Source organism: Electrophorus electricus, chromosome 14 (assembly GCF_041902795.1).
Source record: "Electrophorus electricus isolate QZ-2024a chromosome 14, ASM4190279v1, whole genome shotgun sequence".
Classification (NCBI taxonomy): Eukaryota; Metazoa; Chordata; class Actinopteri; order Gymnotiformes; family Gymnotidae; genus Electrophorus; species Electrophorus electricus.
The window spans coordinates 19,787,379-19,808,491 of NC_137510.1; the positions used below are offsets into that span (position 1 = coordinate 19,787,379).

The 21,113-nt window shown below is 38.8% G+C and overlaps 1 protein-coding gene and 1 long non-coding RNA gene across 14 annotated transcripts in view; one reads left to right on the forward strand and one right to left on the reverse strand.

Moving 5' to 3' along the window:
* clcn1b (chloride channel, voltage-sensitive 1b) overlaps positions 1 to 21,113 on the forward strand; it is a 44,364-nt gene that overhangs the window by 6,224 nt on the left and 17,027 nt on the right. For 3 of the 11 annotated variants that reach the window (XM_081695894.1, XM_081695891.1, XM_081695893.1), the window contains 2 exons: positions 6,711 to 6,787; positions 6,905 to 6,990. The exons of 3 other annotated variants lie outside the window; for them this stretch is intronic. In XM_081695894.1, the coding sequence (XP_081552020.1) occupies positions 6,961 to 6,990 (30 nt within the window). In that variant the 5' untranslated portion in view covers positions 6,711 to 6,787; positions 6,905 to 6,960. Of the gene's footprint in view, positions 1 to 1,679; positions 1,771 to 6,181; positions 6,627 to 6,710; positions 6,788 to 6,904; positions 6,991 to 21,113 lie in introns of those variants that run through there. 5 more of the 11 variants (XM_081695890.1, XM_081695892.1, XM_081695896.1 and 2 more) reach the window with 3 other exon arrangements.
* LOC113575244 (uncharacterized) lies at positions 1,458 to 13,928 on the reverse strand. Of its 3 annotated transcripts, XR_014116841.1 has the most exons (7): positions 13,685 to 13,928; positions 11,785 to 11,859; positions 11,338 to 11,538; positions 10,999 to 11,080; positions 8,424 to 8,605; positions 7,819 to 7,946; positions 1,458 to 1,738 (listed from the first exon to the last, which is right to left on the reverse strand). It is a non-coding gene; the product is annotated as an uncharacterized LOC113575244 (long non-coding RNA). The 3 variants fall into 3 exon arrangements; XR_014116840.1 differs by lacking the exon at positions 11,785 to 11,859 and having other exon boundaries at positions 13,685 to 13,923; XR_003410391.3 differs by lacking the exons at positions 8,424 to 8,605; positions 10,999 to 11,080; positions 11,338 to 11,538; positions 11,785 to 11,859 and having other exon boundaries at positions 13,685 to 13,833.

Below are 21,113 nucleotides of genomic sequence, written 5' to 3' on the forward strand. Positions count from 1 at the left end.
CGCAATTAAATGTTTTAATTCAAGTTATTTTTGTGCCAGGAGTTTGGAATCAATCACATGGTTTTAAATTTTGACTTGGGATCTGTCACGAATATGTCGTGAGAGTGGGATGCCAAGACAAGTCTCCTCAATTAAACTGGTCTTTATTTAAACTAACAAACATAAAGAATAACGTCAGACTCACCAAACATTAACAACACAACGACCATATACCTTAAGCTTCTTGTGTATTCACATATGATACACACTGGGTTAAACACTGACAACTTCGACGACATGACACAAGACTTATATACATGCATGACAATTACACACGAGGATCAGGTGAACACCACGAGAGGGTGTGGCACTACACACTTGAGGGGGGAGGGGCCATACTGTGACAGAGGCCCTCCTCAAGGGTGCGACTTCTGGCGCGCCAGCCCATCGGGCTACAGCCTGAGACCAACGCCAAAAGACGACTACATACACAGGGACGCACACACTAACGGGATTTAAGCACACATGTTAACAAGGAACATAACTACAAACATGTGTAACAGACAATCAATACATCATGGGCGTGACAGAACCCCCTCCCCCAACTCTCAGGTTGTGGCTTACTTGTTCCAGACCTGACTGAGTCAGACCTATAGCATAGACAGTAGCTGGTGTTTGTATTTGTTTGTGTTGAGTTTGCTTGGGATGTCCTGGAAGTTCTTGGAAGGCATATGGCCTTTGTTGTGTGTACTGCACTTTAAACTGGTATCTCTGGGCTTTTTGAAAATTGCTTCAATTGATTTGTGATCACTGTATATTGTGATGTCTTCTTTGCCGTGTAGCTACATTCTTTCTCTGTTTGAGAATATATTTGCTCTGGCAGAGTCATGGTTCTGATGGTGAATAAAACAAGTATCTGCAACAGGACTTCCTCTCTGATGTAGGACTTGAGGACCGGGTAGTGGGTGACCAAGCTATTGATGGTCTCTAATGCTGCAATATACTTTGACACCCATTCAGTGTCTTTATCCATCAGATGTCTGAGTGGCTCACTCACATTTGACAGGTGAGACAAAACTTACAAGAGATAAGCAAAACCCCAGAAGCTAATGGAATGAGTTGGCATCAGTGGGTGTTTTCATGTTCTCAGTTATTTTTCTGGGTCAGGAAGCATGTCTTCAGTTATGAGAAGGAGACCAATATATGTCTCAGTGGGGATCTTCAACCTGAGTTTCTTGCTGTTCTGCTTTAGGTTGACCTCTTTGTCCCTGTTATGACCCTGTCTAGGCTGTAACATAGGGTTTGAGAGTCGTAATAATGAATAATGGAATGCAAACCAGACAAACAGGTTCATGGCAAAGGTCAAGTGTATTTACAAGTTTTGGTGGTCAGATACAGAAATATAGAAACTGGTGCAATAACTTTAGGAGTGGCCCAGGCCAAGACAACAAACAAAAAATCGCACTGGTAACAAAAAGACAACTGACTAAGCCAACAAAAAGAAACATACAATCACTACAGTGGTATAAACAGAGATAAATCCACACCCAAACAAAATGGCAGCCACTCCCTACCATCAATGTGTAACTAGTGTGTAATACAAGACAATATATACAAGATACAAGAGACATATATTAACCAGCAACCATACCAATAAGGGACAATGCGAACCGTAAATCTTCCTTTTATATCGTCCTCAGCCCACTGGAAAACCTGGTATGGATCAGGGTTAGGAACACTGGCAAGTGAGAGGCAAAACCTGGAACACAGGGAAGACAGAAACACAAACAGGTGGACATAACATCCCTTTTGCATGAGTGCATCAATGTTCCTGTCATGATCTGTTGTTGCTTGTTCAGTACTGTCTCAACATTTGTAAACCAAAATATCATCTGTTATGTCACCAACTTCTCTGCAACCCTGCAACACTTTATATTGTTGCCGTTGGAATTTTTCTGTTGCTGGCTTTATCTTGAATGGCATTCTCAGTCATCTTTTATTATGTCTTGGGTGTCCCTTAGCTGCTAGCTTCATCCAGTTTTATTTATCTGTCAGAGTCAGGGCTATTCTGGCTTTGGTTCTTTTGGAAGAATCTCCCCTATTGTGAGCATTTGATAGTGTGACCGTAGGAGAGATTTGTTGCGAAGGAGAGATGACGGGTTGATGCAGACGGGTAGGTTTTCATTTTTTCTATGACAACCATATTGCTTGTCCAAGGTGTTGTCTCAGTGACTTTAGTGACTAGTGTTCCTTGTTCCATTTTGTTTAGAGACTTGGTCACTTTTGCTTTTATTGGAATCGGTATTCATCTTAGCACTTGTTGCACAGGCTGAGCTGTGGGCTCCACTAGGTTTAGCTCTCCCGGGAGTCAACCGAGTACAACAAACACCTTTGCAGTTGGAGATAATTTCCTCTAGTCTAGTCTAGTGTGCATCTCTTTGGGGTTTTGCATATCAGTACTGTGTAACACATGGTTATGATTTTCATGGATTAGATTGAGTCTTCAGCAGGTTTCAGCAGAGAGTAATGGGACCTCCAATATGTCCATTATCTGACATCTTTGGGAGCATATCTTTCCTTCATGTTCTGCTTTGAGACTGCATCTCCTTTTAGTTTTTTTAGCCTGCTATCATACATGCTTGAGTTTGGGATTAATAGGGGATAGGGTGGGGATACTATCCCGCAGGATGTGTTGAAGGCCACAAAAGTCATTGACTGTTGACCCTGTGTCTAGCTGACATTTGAGAATATGGTGAGTATCATAATTCAGGGGCATGCCACTGTGTGGGGTCATTGTAAGATTTGTGAACCATTTATTATTTTTCATGTACCATATTACATCTGTCTGTTCATCTGACTGGACTTACTCCACCAGATTCAGATCAAAGATCTTGATTAGTGATCATAGCAGCTATTATTTGATGAAGATCTGAAAAGATAGATTCACTTGGTCTTATACCGGATCATTTTTTTAAAAATTTGATGCTACAAGTTTTCTTTTGGTACTAATGATAGACATAATCCTGAATTTATTCCTTTTCATAGGGTCAGAAAAGTACTTGTCTGTGATTGACTTTTTGATAAGTTGATAAGTTAACTCTTCTTAACTCTTCTTTTTGGCACCGGTCATTCTTAAGTGTTCAGCATGTTGTAGTGCACCTCTTTTATTTTTCCTTCTCCCAAAGACAAGCTTTTCTAGGGTTGAGAGATCCCAAGCTGAAGGGGGTTAATGAAACTCTGACAAGGGAAGTACTTCTGTACTTCCTGCTCAGATCCAGTAATTTCACTAGGACTGGTCCCTTTGCTTTTTCTTCTTCTGAGTGCTCACCTGGGCCACAAATTAGATTCCACATGGCCTCCACAAAACTCTCCCATTTACTGCATTTAGCGGACACCTTTATCCAAAGCAACTTATAATTATGAGTGAGTACAACTTGAGCAATTAAGGGTTAGGGGCCTTGCTCAAGGGCCTAGCAATCACAGCTTGGCAGTGGCAGGGCTTGAACCAGCAACCTTCCAATTACAAGTCAATTATCTTAACCACTGAGTTTCCAGTAAAATATGATAGATTACCTGATTTTGACCTGATTCGCCACTTAAAAGTCTCTTCTATTTTGTAAGTATGGCAACAGTTGCCTGGGACAAGTGACATGGCCAGAATGATTGCTCCAGCATGAAGAAATGTCTCTGAACTAGGATGTTTATTTAATGTTTTCAAAAAAAATATCCAAAGTACATTAAAATATTTCATTGATTTGAGCAATAAACAACTCTGGTATGGTGTTAATAGCAGACTTGTATCACTGTAGTCATTCATTTTAATTGCTCTGGTCAGTGACAAGATAAGGAGTCCATGTATTCCATCCAAAAATGATTCTCACATTCCCTTTTTCTAATTGTTTCTCTGGATGCTTCATATTCAGTTATGTAGCAAGACACATCAATTGATAACAGAACTTCAGTGAGATTCATTTAGGCTTACTTTTTCCAGAAAAGCAGAACCTGGTTCATGAATTTGTAGATAATCGTCATAAAAAAAAAGAAACTCTCAAGAGCTTCCAGCATGGACTTGTGTGAATTTACAGCCTTGTGCCAATTCTTCCATTTAATGACCCCAGCAACTGAACCTGTAGTGATTAGTTTTGCTTCCAAGCCCACTTCCATCCATTCATTCCCCTGGACGTTTCTTCTGCCAATTTATTGCTGGTATGTCTGGGGGAAAGAAAAAAACTACCAGCCTTATTGTGTCCTCTCCTAGTATTGCAAAAAAGTTATAACAAAGTATTGCAAAAGTTAGAACGATTAAATATATATGTTACAATTTATTTGGAGAAAACTGTCATTATGCATAATCGCCAACATTTCATTAAAAGTTAATCGAGAAATCTGTGTGTATACTAAATGTTACTCACGTCCAACGTGAACCAGCAAGCTAGCTGGCTAGTATATTTATTTATTTTATTTTTTTTACTAGATTGTGATTTGTGTCCCCAGCAGCAGGCAGAACATGTAATAAACTAAAAGCTAGTAAAGCCCACCCATTTAGAGGGAAGATATGATTGGTCAATTTTGCTGTCCATTGAAATAAATCTCTTATTGAATTATTACTGCCACCTGTAAATTCTTTCCAGCAACTGCAGAGGTGGCAAAATTCTGACATGCAGACAAAAGGGCTTCTTTCATTTAATCCTTCACATTCCACCACAAATTGAATAGGCAGATTTGAAGGATTTATATGCTTAGATTTGAACTCTTTAGATATTTATTGTCAAAATATAAATAGATAAAATAAAATTAGAACTGATTACTTTTAAAATATTATTTGAAAAATATCTTAGGCCCTCTCTAAGTGTGTAGAGGGCCATGATGGTTCATTGATAATGTCCTATTGTCCAGCTTCATAAGACGCAGTTTGGCTGTATCTAAAGCACTGTTGAATGATTTTCAAGTCAGTTATTGATCATGGAATAATACCTGTGGTGAAGCATTTTGGAGAATAGCCAGTAGCAGACACCCATCTTAACAAACCAGGGACCCACAGAGAAGATTCGATAAGCAAAGACCCAAATAAGATCAGTAGTTGATTTGTGGCTGCTTGTATTTTATTTGATGAGATTTTTTTGGGTTAAATGATGCCAAGCATGTATCCAGGAGTTTGTTTATGCTTGTACTAAGTTGTCAACTTCTAAACCGGGCTTTTAAATAATCTTTTTTTTTTTTTTCTTAGGCTGGGTGTTAAAATTGGACACTTGAGTGGCCTGTGCTGATGAGGGCAGCTGTATTTGCACAGAAACCTTAATTTTGCAGATATATTTTTACTGCAGTATGAATGGACCCTGCCCCATATACATCTGCTAATCAGTGAAGCACTTTCCACTACTGATCTGCAAGAGCTGATTCCTGCGAAATTGAGTATTGTATTACTCAAAGTGGCAATGCTTATTCATCAGTGGTTATGCTCTTTGATTTAAAGAGATGATGAAATGTCATATATAACAGGACATTGGCCCAGAATAACTGCAGATATAGACAGTGCCAGATTTCTCGCACACAGATTATCCTCTCACCACAGATTAAGTTTGACAAAAAATGTCAGACCTCAGAAGGAATCTTCTCCTTTGGATCAGGGAAATCATGAGCACTGAGGGTCCAAGGGAATGGTTCGGAACTTATGAAGGATATTAGGATTTTCTTGTAAAGATCAAGGCTGATTTCTTTACTCCAATCATTGGTAAGCAGATTGCTCTGGTGTCTTCATAGTTTCTATGGATTGATAAAACACTGTGTCTTTATATGGGCAAGCTGAGAACTCAGTACTATCATTAAGATCAGGAAAACATTCAGCTTTCTGTTATTTGAGTAGCAGATGTATCCAATTGGTCTAAATTGTGTTAATTGTCAAAGTTGTCAGATAAGCAAATTTGAGAATGTGCCAGTTTTGAATAACTTTGCTTTTATATAATAAACACACACAAAAGCTTGCCTTTTTGATAAATGATTCATCTGTTGTAACTTCAGGCTGAAGTCCTCACTTTATAAAGTACTGCTTGTGACGGCAGTCATGGAATTTGTCCTTCTTATCAAAAAGATCAACTTCTCAGATTTTGCACAAATCTTCATCACCTAGTTCCATAGCTTTTTTTTGTTTTTGTTTTTTTTTGGGGGGGGGGGGGAGCTGCAAACTATTTTTCCTGAGGATTTCTTTACTTTTGCAGAATATGCAATAGTATGCAATAATTGCCAGAATAATCCACATTTCCATGTCTTTTTCCAGTTAAATAATCTTCTGGTCTTCCTTGCTTAGAGCATGGCTACATTTACTGGCGCTCATAGAAATCCACAATGTCTTTTCTTGCTGCTTTAATGCACCTTGTTTTTCTATCCTCTCTGACGGTCCCAGATCTAGCAATTTAGGGTGTTTGAGTGCCCTCTACTGGTTGAACCATATCATAATAAGGTCAATGAAGAGGAATGAAAAATCTTGCAGTTTTAGAGTAGTAGGATTACGTTTAGGGCACTGCACTGTGAAACCACATCATTACACTACTGTTTCTGTCAGTGCACTATTCTGAGACAGGTGACCACGTTGTGCCCCTGTCCAGAGCTGCACAGAAACACAGCAGCAGTGACATAAGTTTAGAACTTTGGTAAGTTATTTATAAAATGAATTCCATAATGTCATGCTTTTTGGGGGGATTGCTTTTGGTATATGCTATCATCTGTTTTTGTAGGGGTTGAAAGCTGGTCCAGTCCGCACAATGACCTTCACCAAGCCATCGAAAACCCGAACATCATATGGACGTATTAGGTAAATATTTGTATAGCATTTTTAAGTCAGTCAAATCTATTTGTCACACTGAATTTCTTTAGTGAAATATCTGTTTATCACACAGGCTTCCTTTACTTTTCTTTATCTGTTTTATAGAAACACACTTTACAAGGCACTGACAGGGTCTCTCCCTGACCTCTCTGTGCTAATGGATGAAGAGGCAGGGTTGGTCAGTGGATAAGGTACTTGACTTGTAATCAGAAGGTTACTGGTTTAAGCCTCACTACTGCCAAGTTTCCACTCTTGGGCCCCTGAGCAAGGCCCTTAACCCTCAATTGCTTAAGTTGTACCCATGGTTTAAGCCTCACTACTGCCAAGTTGCCACTCTTGGGCCCCTGAGCAAGGCCCTTAACCCTCAATTGCTTAAGTTGTACCCAGTCATAATTGTAAGTCGCTTTGGATAAAAGTGTCAGCTAAATGCCGTAAATGTAAAAAGTCCTACAAATCTAATGGGAATAACTGCTGATAAATAATATAATAAATGTTCCCTCACCATATTTAAGTCTCCCTTATTTATTACATTATTTTAAATGCAATATTTTGACCTCTATGTTCTTCCTCAGGCAAAAAAAAAAAAAAAATTGCTGATAATCATTTGATTGACTCCCATTTTGGACCTGTGCTGGCTGGCAGTGTTCTATTTTACAAGCAGCTACCAGTGAAAGCATACTACTTACATCCTAAGAACATGGCAGAATTCTTTTCACCTAGAAGATATATAGGCTTGACCAGAACCTACAGGGATCTGTGTCTGTCCTCAGTAAACATGCTGACCCAAACTCTCTTCAGGTTACTTTTAACACAGCTGAACAAAAGAGCAGAGTGACTTATGAGTGGCAAGTGCTTTGGAAACCAAGGCTGACCTCATGCATGTTCCAAGGAGCTTGCCACATTGCCATAGCTATCTTCAGCAAAGAATCTGGCTAAGAGACTTCTTAAAGGTACAGCACAGACAGCTGGAGATGAAGGGAGTAATTGACTATGCCAAAATGCAAAATGTAAACTATTACCCCTGTGGCCTTGTAATTACACCCCGACGTCCTCTGGCTTGCATCCTCTCCTGATGGCATGGTATTTGACCTTCTTAAACACCCACCATTTGATGGTGTTGGAGTTCAATGCCATAATCTGCCAAGATCTGTAGACAGCAAATACATCACAATAAGGAATGGGTCACCCTAGGCTATCTTATTTCAGGCTTGGAGTGGTATGATTTTGTTGTGTGCACACAAGGATATTTTTATTGAAATAATCTGCAGGAATCCAGAGGTGCTGTTGCAAATAAGGTTATATTAATATGTGCATATGTGTAGTGTAACGATCGTTTCATGAGAGTGGGATACCAAGACAATTCTCCTCAGTTAAACAGGTTTTTATTTAAAGTAACAAATACGAAGAATAACATCAGACTCACCAAACATTTACACCACAACGACCATATACATTAAGCTTCTTGTATGTTCACATATGATACACACTGGGTTAAACACCGACAACTTCAACGACATGACACAATACTTATATATACGCATGACCATTACACACAACAAGGATCAGGTGAACGACACAAGAGGGCATGGCACTACACACACATTTGAGGAGGGAGGGGCCGTACCGTGACAGAGCCCCTCCTCAAGGGCGTGACTCCCAGTGCGCCAGCCCATTGGGCCACGACTCCGAGACCAACGCCAAAAGGCAACCATGGAGGACCGGGTACCCCACCACGGGCCAGCATGAGCAGGGCAGCTGGGGCAGGAAGGACAGGGGCCAAGACGATGACACAGGGATGCGCACACACTAAGGGGATTTAAGCACACACGTTAACAAGGAACATGACTACAAACAGGTGTAACATGGACAATCAACACATCAGGGGCATGACAGACCACCCCCCCTCAACGGCGTGACTCCCGGCGCGCCAGCCTACTGGGTCTCCGCTTCCAGACTAACACCAAGCGGCGAGATCAGAGGACTGAACGACCTGACACGGGCCAGTGTGGACAAGACAGAGGGGAGGACCACTGAGTCTAAGACAATGACAGGCACAGGGAAGAACACACTGACGGGAAAAGGAATAGACCCAAAGGGAGATTGGGGAACTGACAACAACTGTGATGGCCAACGTAACAGTGACAGTAACAGGAACGTAGCTGATATTTCCCAGAGGAAGAGCAGGCAGAATTCCCATAGCTGACCACAAGGGAGTACTGGCCTTCCCTCCCATTGCTAGTTGAGACGGGGTTGTTTGCTTTGGCGATGAAGGAACCCCTGCCTTCCTGACGCACTTGCCAGGGAGCACTTTTTGCCATGGCTCACCAGATGATCCACCAGCTACAGGTTCGGGTGCTGTAGGGACCCTCACTGTCCTGATGAACTTGTGAGGAGATGCACAGACCCTGGGGCGGCGCGTGCCGGATGACACCTGTACTTTCCCAGAGGACCTATGAGGGCGTGCATGGACCTTTGAGTGGTGTGCACCTTTCGTAGGGTTGGGTATAGGCGAGGCTTCCACTTCCATGCATGAGTCCACAGAATACTCTGACTCCACATCTGAGAGAGCCTCCAGGGGCAACTCCATGCTGTGGTGAGAGGAGAAGGTGTGCTCAGATCCCGCCTCCGAGCATGAGTCGTAGTGGAACTCCTGTCCCTCATAGCTCTCAACTTCCTGGTCCAAGGAGGGCTCGTCGACCACCATTGTGTCCGACCCTGAATCCCCTGGATCTTCTGTTAACCCCTCAGGTTGACCCTCCTCCTCTAAATACGGGTGGAGCGTACCGATAAGTGCCGGCGCTGTTTCTGAGCAAAGGCCTGACGGCTCCTCCAGGCTCAAAGGCTATGTTGTACAAGAGGCCTCTGAGGGAGCACAGTCTCTCTTTTTCCTCCCCTTAGAAGGAGTAGGGGTGACAATCCCCTCCCTTTTGGGGCCATCAAGGGAGATGCTAGTAGGATTCCCCAGGACTGTAGAGGGGGGTCTTAATGGGTCCTCACCTGCCTCCCCTTCCTGGAGGAGCTTCTCCAACTCCTGGGCAAAGCAGGTGAACCTTGCGTTGCCCATACTAGCCGTGTTCCTCCCTAGGAATGCGTCCATCATATCGTCAAACGTGTGAGTCGCTCTTCTCTTGTCACCCCATGCTTGATTGGTATCCCCGGGAAGTAACGCCAGGTACTTTGCTCCCACTAGCAGACCGCGGGAAGGATAGGATTCTTGTTGCATCCCTTAGCGGTCGGTGTTTCGTGCCGTGAGAGTGGGATGCCAAGACAATTCTCCTCTCAGTTAAACTGGTCTTTATTTAAAGTAACAAACACGAAGAATAACGTCAGACTCATCAAACATTAACAACATAACGACCGTATACATTAAGCTTCTTGTATGTTCACATACGATACACACTGGGTTAAACACTGACAACTTCGACGACACGACACAAGACTTATATACACGCATGACCATTACACACAATAAGGATCACGTGAACGACACGAGAGGGCGTGGCACTACACACACACACACACACACACACACATACACACACACACACATACACACACACATACACACACACACACACACACACACACACACATTTGAGGTTAAGATGCTCCAAGGTTTGATTACTTGTTCCAGCCTTAGTTGACTTGGCAGTGGCAGAACATTTAATCGCAGAAGACTCCATCAAGCAATAGAGCTTTCTCCCACATTACAAGTTACTTCCATAGATGGCAAGTCCATTGAAAACAAAGGTGATTAAGAAATCAGTACCAATAAAACTGTACAGTAGCACATTCATTGTTTTCCCACCTCATAATACCCTAATGATTTAGGACATCTCTTGCTAAGTAAGCACAACCCCAGTGTTCCCTGAAATGTCAAATTTTAGCCTGGTTGGATTATTGTGTTCAGAATTGTTAGTTCCACATCTTACTGTAGCCACCACATTGGTGGAGAGTCCCAAAACCATGGAAGAGTTTGTGCCTAGAGTATCAGGTTATCAAATAAACACACTGCCCTTGAAGCTTTCAGATGATAATGGATATATAGATGTCAGACTGGGTCAACTTGTTTAGTTTGATTGTTCCCATTAGTCTCTAAATGTGCACTTGAAGGGGTACACATTTCTTTTGATTTTTTTTAACTCATCTGTTTGTTTTAGAAAGATTGTTCAATGGTAAAATTTACTTGGTATAAATACCTCAATTTAAAATCCCTTGTCTGCCACGATAGCCATCTCTTCTCCATCTTGAAGTGTTGACAACTTAAACAGTTCTTTGTTACTAATGGAGAAACCATGCATAGAGAGTTTAAACAAAGCTGACTGCTCCATGTGGCACTACTACAGTCAAGCCCTTAGGGTGCTGTGTGAACTGAAAAAACAATATCATTGTGTCTATTTCAGATTCCATATAATATTTATTTTATACTTTTTAAAAAGGAGATTTTTATTTTTTTAAATGTAGATTTTGACAATCAACAGAGCATGTACTTCAAAGACACTGTGCCACACTGTCCACATCTGCTTGGCAGAACCTACAGAAGTATGCAGGTTATATATGCATCCTCCAGTTCTCTTCTACATCGAGAATGGCACACATGAACGGGCTGCAGCCAGCTGGTGAAGTGGCCTTGGTTTATTCCTTTTCCAGGGGTTTGGGGGGGCGGGGGGGGGGGGGGGGGGATGACATTGACAGAATAGAGGCTGGTTGTAGACTGGGCTGGAGAAATGTGGCTTGTGCTGGTGAAAAAGTAAGAAGTAGAAGTGTAAGGGTATTAATTCCTTCTTTCCCTCAAGTTCTTTGTCACTTCCACAGCTTTCCCCCATACTTCATTAGTCTCTGTTTATTAGTCTCTCTCTCTAGAACTTTGTAAATTATACACTGTGTTTACATCAAAAATAATTTTTAGTTGGATTTAAATAAATCCTGAACCTTTCCTCGGAATATATGTTCTGAATTTAACTGTACTGAATTTTTCAACCCACCTCTTGGGCAGTAGTTTTCTTGGGCATTCTGTATTGAGATTGTATTTAATCCAAACCTTTGTTTCAGTCCTTTAGCTAGAGAAAGAAGATCTATAACATTTAGTTTAACTACTCTCTCTCTCTCTCTCTCTCTGTCTCTCTCTCTCTCTCTCTCTCTCTCTCACACACACACACACACACACACACACACACACACACACACATATGCACCCCCCCCTCCCCCAATCCATGTACATACCCACATACACACACACCAGCTTCATGTATAGGGAATGGCAACAGTGTCTCTATCATCAGTCCTGTTTATAGGTTTTAGATGTAGGAGTGTTGATCTCTAAATGTCAGTGAACCTGACCCAATTCTTTTTTTTGAGGATAGTCAATCCCCAGTTTTGAAGCTACTAATTAGCTGTGTGTATCTGTGTATGTGTATACATAAACAGAAAGTTCAGAATACATTATGTTTATATTTGCTTTGCTGGACACAGGTTAAACCTAGTTGTTAAAAATCAATTGTGACAATTATGCTGTTGAACAAGACAAGCACAGTGAATGATTTATTATTTTGTTTTGGTTATGAATGAAAATTTTTGGTCTTTGAACATGTAATGTGTCAGGATCCAGGGCAGCCAATTTAGTGCCTCTATAAAAGACAACCTCTGGCACCCACACGCACCCAACTTCAAATCAATGGTAGTATAACGAAACTAAAACGAAGTATTTGGATGAATGTTTTGTTGAATTGTGGCAGCAGAGATAATGCCTTTTTGATGTCATCAGGAAATAAATTGTTAAACAGATTTCCTTTTTGATGTCATCAGGAAATAAACTGCTTCCTCATATAAACTGGTTCCGCCTCCTGGTTTGAATCTCTCTCTCTCTCTCTCTCTCTCTCTCTCTCTCTCTCTCTCTCTCTCTCTCTCTCTGTCCCGCTCTCTCTCTCTCTCTCTCTCTTAAATTGCAGTGAAATATTCAAGGTTTTCAATGAAACAACATGCATCAGACATAGGATGTACATATACACAGAACAGGCAAAACATTAAAACAGCTGACAAATGAAGTTAATAACATCGATTATCTCATTACAATGTAACCTGTTAAGGAGTGGGATATATTAGACAGGAAGTGAATAGTCACTTCTTAAAGTTGGTGTGTCTGAAGCAGGAAGAATGAGCAACCATAAGGTTCTCAACAACTTTTACAAGGGCTAGACTGTGATGGCTAGAAGACAAAAACAGCAGATCTTGTTGGGTTTTCCCAGTATGCAGTGGTTAGTGTATCAACCAAAATTGTCCAAGAAAAGACAACTAGTGTGAACTGGTGACAGGTCATGAGCACACAAGGTTCTCTGATATGTGTGTGGAGTGAAAAATAGTCGGTCTGGTGTACAGTAGAAAAAAATCCTGTAAAAGTTAATGTTGACAATCATATAAAGGTATCAGGACACACAATGTCAGAACACAGTTTAGTGTCAGAAAACACAGCTTGCTACGTAGCCACAGAGCAGTCAAAATGTCCATGCTTACCTCCGTCCATCACAAGAAACTAAGCAATGCTTGGTTATTGAGCAGGGTAATGCTCATTGTACAAATCTTGGGAGCCCATTTTGTTTACTACTGTGGTTACTTGATTGTCTGCATCAATTTGTTATATTTGTTGATGATATTGTTATCATCTCCCCAAAATAAGCTTTTTTGTTTAATAATGAGTTACATTTGTTATTATGTCTTGAACAATCTGCCATTGTCGTGACATACGTTATGGTATTTTCCTGAACTCTCACTTCTTTAGGCATCATTAGGCTACTGAAATTAACACAATTGACAATAATAGAGAACTTCAGCAGATTCAATCATGTACTACAATAGTATCACAATGTGCAAGGTGTCTCTTATACTTACAGCAGGTCTTCTCTGTGCATTATCTGGTATTTTCTCAATCTCAGATGAAGTTTTCCAGCCAGAGTCTGGAACCTCAAACTTTCATTTTGGCCAGTGGTCTTTAGCTGTGTACTTGACCCTATAATGTTCCATGTGTTTAGTTTACCACACTGTTTCTCATAAAGTTGCAGTGTCTGTTGCAAGAATTTGCATCAGCTAAGATGGGAGTGCCTTTGCTAGAGAACTCTTCTGACTCCACAGTGGCACTAGACTAAGAATTCTAAAAATGTCTTATTCAGTAGCATTTTGACTATGTTTTGGCAAATCATTAATGGGTGTTAGCCACTAATGTCTGAAAACATCTGAAATAGCAATGCTTTGCCTCATATCTAATACTGTGGTGTACCCATATTAGTGTATCAAGTGTGGCTAGTGAATGATGTAATCATTCTTTGGTATGAAAATATCAGGGAACAGTTGTGAAAAGCTTTGTGATTTGAGCTGGGAGAGGTATTACCAAACTTATTTTCATGACACATGTGTTAGTATAACACATGTATAAGTATATGTGTTACATGCTGATTACAGTAATAGATGCTTGGGTGTCTGTTATATACTTTAAAATAGAGAGAAAATAGGAGATATGCAGTTATGTTGCCAAGCCTTTTCCTTTTTTAGATTTGAGATGAACAGAGCTGATATTAAAATCTTGGAACCTTCCCTTGTGCTCAGCAAAGTACAATCTATAATGACTACTGAACGCTATATTAGGCATAAACGTCTTTAGATTAATAAGATAAAATAAATATGTAGAAGAAGCTTATAAAACGTTAATAAACATAAATAAACAGTTAATAATTGCAATTATTTGTATTCTCACATATCTGTATCACACTTCCCATCAAAGGAAATCCTGTCCTTCCTCTATTTTATTCTATTGTTTTCTAGGCTTTTCACCAACATTAATGTTAGCAGGCATAGATAGGTTGTGAAAAAAAGGCATAGTGACTAGTAAGTGGATATTTGTCTAGGTCTTCTCTCTCTAGTGGACCTATGAACAATTTCATTATGTGAGTCATTATTTAAATATGGTTTCACTCTCAGCCCTGAAACTGGTTCTGTATGCTCCGATATCGCATCTTCCATGTTGAACTCCTGTAGGTAAATACTCATCTATAGGTGCCATATTTTTTCTCTTACTAGTGTTCCATATCCAGGTGAGTATTCTTCTCTGAATGGTTGACTCTCTTGCTTGATTCTTACAGGTATATTCCAGGTTGATCTTTATCAGGTAGGTATTTATCTCTTAGCTGATTCTCTTGCAGTGTTCTTCTTCTTAGAGGTGGGCTTTCTCTTTCACTTGCTGATTAGATTTCTCCTGATAAGTAGTCACTGGTTAACTGGCAACTCTGTGACTGTCTGTGTCCTGTAATTCTTCTCTCTCTTACAGGTACATATTGTTGGTTCTTTACATCGACTAGACATCTTTGTCAAGTGGTGTGAAGTCTGTCTTCTCTGTAATTTGGTATTCTGAGCCAGTAATATATGCTTGAATTATCATCTGAGTCAGCAGAACCGTCACATCATATCATATATATGATATGGCATCATATAGTCAGCCTAGCACATCATATAGTCAGCCTCTCATAGTGAGCTAGCACTTTTTATATGTTTGCAGTAATGATGATGTTGACAACATCAATAAATGTCACAGAAGGTAAAACCAAGGTCTGTGAAACTGGAGTTCATGGGTCCACAGTTTGGAGATTTAGATTTGGCTTTAGATTGGGCATTACAGAAAGGTCAGACCATTGCAACTAAATGTTGAACATACCAAAAATACTTTTTCAGAATCTGTGATCTATTAGAAATCTGTTGTTGTCTACATGGCCCCATATGATGGACCATGGTCCAAATTTGGTCACAATTTATGACTGGACAGTGATTACGTTTCACTGTGACATGAGCACCACAATGTTCTTGACTGAAATGTAGTTATGACTATTATGTTTTATATTGTCATGTTCACAGGACCAAAAAGTGGAATGCAATTTATGTGAGTTGATTGCATTTCAAGGTGATTTGCACTCAGTTCTGATACAAATTCAGAATTTAATTTATTGAACACACACACATTGTGTTTCTGTTAAAAGATGAAGTGACACTAAATCAATGCAGTGAATCTTACTTTTCATTTGGCCACCTTTTCCATTTGGCACTGTTTAAATGCAATCTTGTTTTCACAGTAATGATTGCATTTCAAGGTGATTTCAAGTTTGATCCCATTTCAAGGTGAACTGTATTTCTGACTTGAATTCAGCATTTAGTTTTTAAATTCCTCCAAGCATTTAATACATTTAATAGCAGTTACTGCTGCACAAGGGGGTCATACCAAATACTGAATACAAGGGTTCACATACTTTTGCCACTCACATATATGTAATATTGGATCATTTTTCTCAATAAATAAATTACAGAGTCTAATATTATTGTCTCATCTATTTGATTTGGTTGTCTTTATTTACTTTTAGGACTTGTTTTACAATTTGGTGATGTTTTAGGTCAGATTTATGCAGAAATACAAACTTCTGAAGGGTTCACAAACTTTAAAGTGCCACTCAAAGGTTTGCAGGCTCAAAGGTTATGAATAATTTTTAATGTGATGTTTTAAGTTTTAGGAAATTGTTGGAAATGTAACTAAATTATTCATTTGCTGATTTAAATGCTAATTTAACTTATTTCAGTCTTGGACAAACAAATGTGAAACTGTCTTTAGGAATAAATATTCTATTAACAAAATACAGCTCAGATCCAAGTCATCTGTCCAGCCCCAGCAAATAGCAAGTACTTTGACTAGTTTCTTATATGACCGATGAACTGGCTTTGTGAGACTACAGCTTTGTGTATTAAGGGCTGCTGACAGCACATTATCACAGGTACTTAGCTAGTCACTACTGCATTGTGGGCACTGTAGTTTCCTACCAACATATACAGTATGCTTCCTCTCCATCACATAAAAGGCAGGTACAGTTATTATTACCTGAATTTTTTTTCTGAAGGTGAAAAGGACACGGATAAGGAGGTTAAAAAAGGGAGATTGAGGTGCACAACCAAAAGAGAGGAAGAGGAGCATACAGCATAAAGGAGTAGAAAGAATGATGAGGGAACACATTAAAACCTGTGAGACAGTAATGAATTTTGATCAAAATCTGGTAAGAATGAAAGATGATAGCTGTTTGTTGTTCTTCTTGTAGTCTCAGAATGAGGTTATTCAGGATTAGGTATTTACTGATATATATTACAGTCATTAAGTAATGCTATTAATTATTAATATTGATGTCATATTACCTTAATTAATATATAGTGTCTAATTAGATAATGCTTTATAATCTTATACTTTATATTTATATTTAATAATAATGTATTTAATAATAATGTATTTTTACAAAACTTATCAATGTCAAAGATAAAAAAAAAATGTAACATGGGAAATTGCTATTCTTTGCATTCAACTGAAGGTTAATTTTATAAAATGGGTAATATTATTTTACTGAGTGACTGAGATAACAAGTAATTTTATGACATCAGTTATGGTTTAGCATCCTCTTTTTTTCTACCAAAAGTAAACACAATAAGATGCCTTTTCACTTGGCCATGATCCTGACTCTGCTTGAAAGAATTAGATACTTTAGTGATAATAATTTATTTATGTCCTGCATACTTATATCCTGCATAGATTTTTTCTTCATACCACAAGTAGAAATACATGTTGACAGAGAGTAGTGGATGTTGATATGTTGGAAACTATAGAGCAATTGAAGATGAGCCTTTGCTTTAACTTATGTGATCATGCTTTGCTCTGTGCATCTTTTTTTTTTTTTTTTTTCATGATGCAGCCTTTGCATTGGCACGCATGTCCTGATCTGTCAGTGACTGGGTCAGATTGTATCATTATCATAACCCTCCCTCTGCACCCCAAACACACCACACAGATACACAGAGGAATCACAGAGAGGAATCTATCATTATTATGTTTTTAATTAACTCCCAAAGTCACTGTGCCCTTCGGTTCTTGTGTCTGTTAGCGACTCTCACTTTCATGCTCTTTCTCCCCTTTCCCTTTCTCTGCCGGTTCTAAACCTTTTCACGTAGAACAATCGAGGGCTTTGTTGTTTTTCAGCTCTCTTATAACCTTCTTCTGTCTGTGTGCATTGAATGATAATATATATATAAGCTATATCTCATGAACTGAGCTTTTGTAACATTGCTTTTCTGTATTCCATCTTCACTTTATTTAAGCATTTAATTCTTAATAATTCTATCATCATGATACAAATTCTAATTACATGTAAAGGCAAAGATTTTTGTAAATGTATGGAGGTTTCCATGTTTAAAATTTTATAGGAGTGTGTTGGGGCTGTTCACTTTTGGGCATAAAATTGGGCTATGACCGCATAGAATATTTCATGTCACTCTGTATGTTTGCATGGCAAATAATAATTGCAATTTCTTGTCATGAAGACAGTTTAGAAGGATTTAGACATGATTCTCTAGATCATTAATAGATATAAAATAAGCTTGATTTTGAGTGAACAGGGATTTGAATTTCAATACCAACCAATAAACTCAACCTTACTTACACTCTATAATGAGGTATAATGGACACCTGATTTAAATGATTTAATAAGTTTGTTAATGTACATTAATTCTAGGTTGTACAAATCAGATCAACCATGGTGTTATATTTGAAATAAATATTACCTCACTTGATTGCTTTAACTGGAGCTAGACCAAATCAAATGTACCCATCTACACTAACAAACTGCCCCAGCTGTCAAGCTGCCAGCCGAGTGTCGGCAGACCCATAACTAATGGCGTCATTAACGCAGCTGACTGAGTTCATGTGGCTACTGACAAATACCTCAAACTTTCACCTTTTGGCCTTTTTGTTTCTCATGTCACAGACCTTGACTGTGACATAGACAACTTAAGAACTCAGACACATTCTTAAGCACTTAAAGCCACAATCAGGGTTTAAAAACAAAGTTTAAGAATGGACATCCTGCTACAATGTTTTTGAAAGAACAGATTTAGGGCATGCACCCCTTGAAACATCCGCCAGCTGCGCAAGAATCATGAATGAATTGCGACTCCATTCTTTGTAATATTTAGCATTAAAATCTAAAATGTCTGTAGTTTTCTTTGTGAGTATGTAATTCCTATCTTGATAAGTGTCAGTAAGTATTATACTTTTCCTATTACAGCAGTTCTGGAGACTGATTAGGAAACAATGCCACTGACAGCAGGGTCTCTTTATTCACATCCACGTCTCAAATTTAAGTAGATAAAATTAAACACTGCCCTATTACCCTATTAAATTCAGTCACTGCCCTATTAAACTCCTGTAATTCACCTGGTAAAGAAGGTAGAACAATTTGCTAACAACAGCAAAATCAGGGGTTTGATTCTAAGGAAGCACACATAATGTCTACCAATAAGTATAAGTGTTTACTGATAAGTTGCTCTGGATAAGAGTGTCAAATACTGAAAATGTTAAATAAACCCATCAACTAGTTTGTCACTGCGCTGACGAGAATAAATGCTCCTTGAGCTCCGGTTGCAACAGGGAAAGGTTCATACTCACACATACAGCGTCTGATTGGCTGCAGACTCATTTCTGAATGATCTGATTATTCAAAATACATTTCACACAATTATTTCAATAAGCCTATCCTTAACAGGTTTCCATTTGAGCTCTTATTTGTTTTCTATGTAAGATAATACTATGTGATGATTTTAATGAAAATACTGTTTTTCTAGTACTGCTTCAGCTGAGAACAAGTATCCTTATTGTATAGTGAAAGTAGAAGTGAATGTTCAGGTAGAGGATAGAGCTTGTCTTCATGATTTTCTGATTAACACAGTTCAGGTATTTGTTCTGCTAGACCTGATTAATGTTTTAAAAGCTTTTAAACTATGAATAGTATATAGGCATTATTCACAGGAAAGGCCCAGGGACCTCTGAAAAGCTCATTTAGACAAGTCCAAAGCTGTGGTGAGATATACTATTCTCCATCTTCAAAAAATAATCAGTTGCAAAATGTTGCATTCTATGGAATACTTAACAGTTGATCTGCTATTGTTAATTTTAGGATAGGAGGGCTTAATATCAATGTACTCCATTAAAACAATGACAAATTGGGAGAAAATAAAATAGACTTTTTTACAGAGGGGTGACTGTTTCTGTGTATATTCTGTTAAACGTCATTCTGTTCTCAGAGGAAGTGTCTCTCACGCTGTCTGAAGGCCAATAAATGATCGTGCTGACCTTAACTATACAAAAACATCAACAGACAAAATTAAAGAGAGAATAATACTTTCAGCCTTGGCCACTGCAGGAGCTCCTACTCTAGCATGCCTTTCTCTCTTACTATTCACTGTCTTTATGTTGCACAATTGTGCTGATATATGGGAACATATAGTAAATATGAAAGGAAAATTAGATTTTGTAATCTAGTTTTTCAAAGTCCAAAACTGTCCCACTCCTACTATCCTTGCTCTCTTTTCTTTACGTATACCAATGAGTTTTGTGTGACTGTGTGTGTGTGTGTGTGTGTGTGTGTGTTTGTGTGTGTGTGTGTGTGTGAGAGAGAGAGAGAGGCAGAGAGAGAGAGAAAGAGAAAGAGTAGTTGAATTAAATGTTACGGATCTTCTTTCTCTAGCTGAAGGACTGAAGCTAAGGTTTGGATTAAATACAATCTCAATACAGAATGCCCAGGAAAATTACTGCCCAAGAGGTGGGTTGAAAAATTCAGTATGGTTAAATTCAGAACATATATTCCGAGGAAGGTTTCAGGATTTATTTAAATCAAATTTAAAAATGATTTGGAATGTGTTTGCGATTTTTGATGTAAACACAGTGTATAATTTACAAATTTCTAAATACCACTGGTAAAAAACAAATTTTTGCATTAAATTAAGTAAGGGGCAACTGGGTATATTCAAGTTTTAAATATATATAACTTCTTGAAACATCTGTTAAGTTGCACTACTAAAATAATAATTTTGATCAATTAATTTTTTTTTCTGCAAAAAAGGCTCAGTAGTGTACATATACATTCAGTTTCTAGAGATTTTTATGTCCTTTAAAGGAAATCTGCATAATCCAGATGTTTTGCTCATTAAAAAGTGGTTCTGATGAAATGAAATTTACACAGATTTATCAGTTAGCTCAAATGTAGTCAACATGTTTGGTGTCTGATTTTTTCCTTTTTTAAGTTTTGCACTGGAGCAATCAGGCTAACCTACCTAACATAATAAATTCATATAAGAACCAATTATCATAATGAATGCTGAAATGATCATGCATTTGCATCTAATAGTCGTTCGACTAATACCATTGGACAGTGAAAAATCTTGTGCTGCAGCAGAACACATTCAAAATATTACA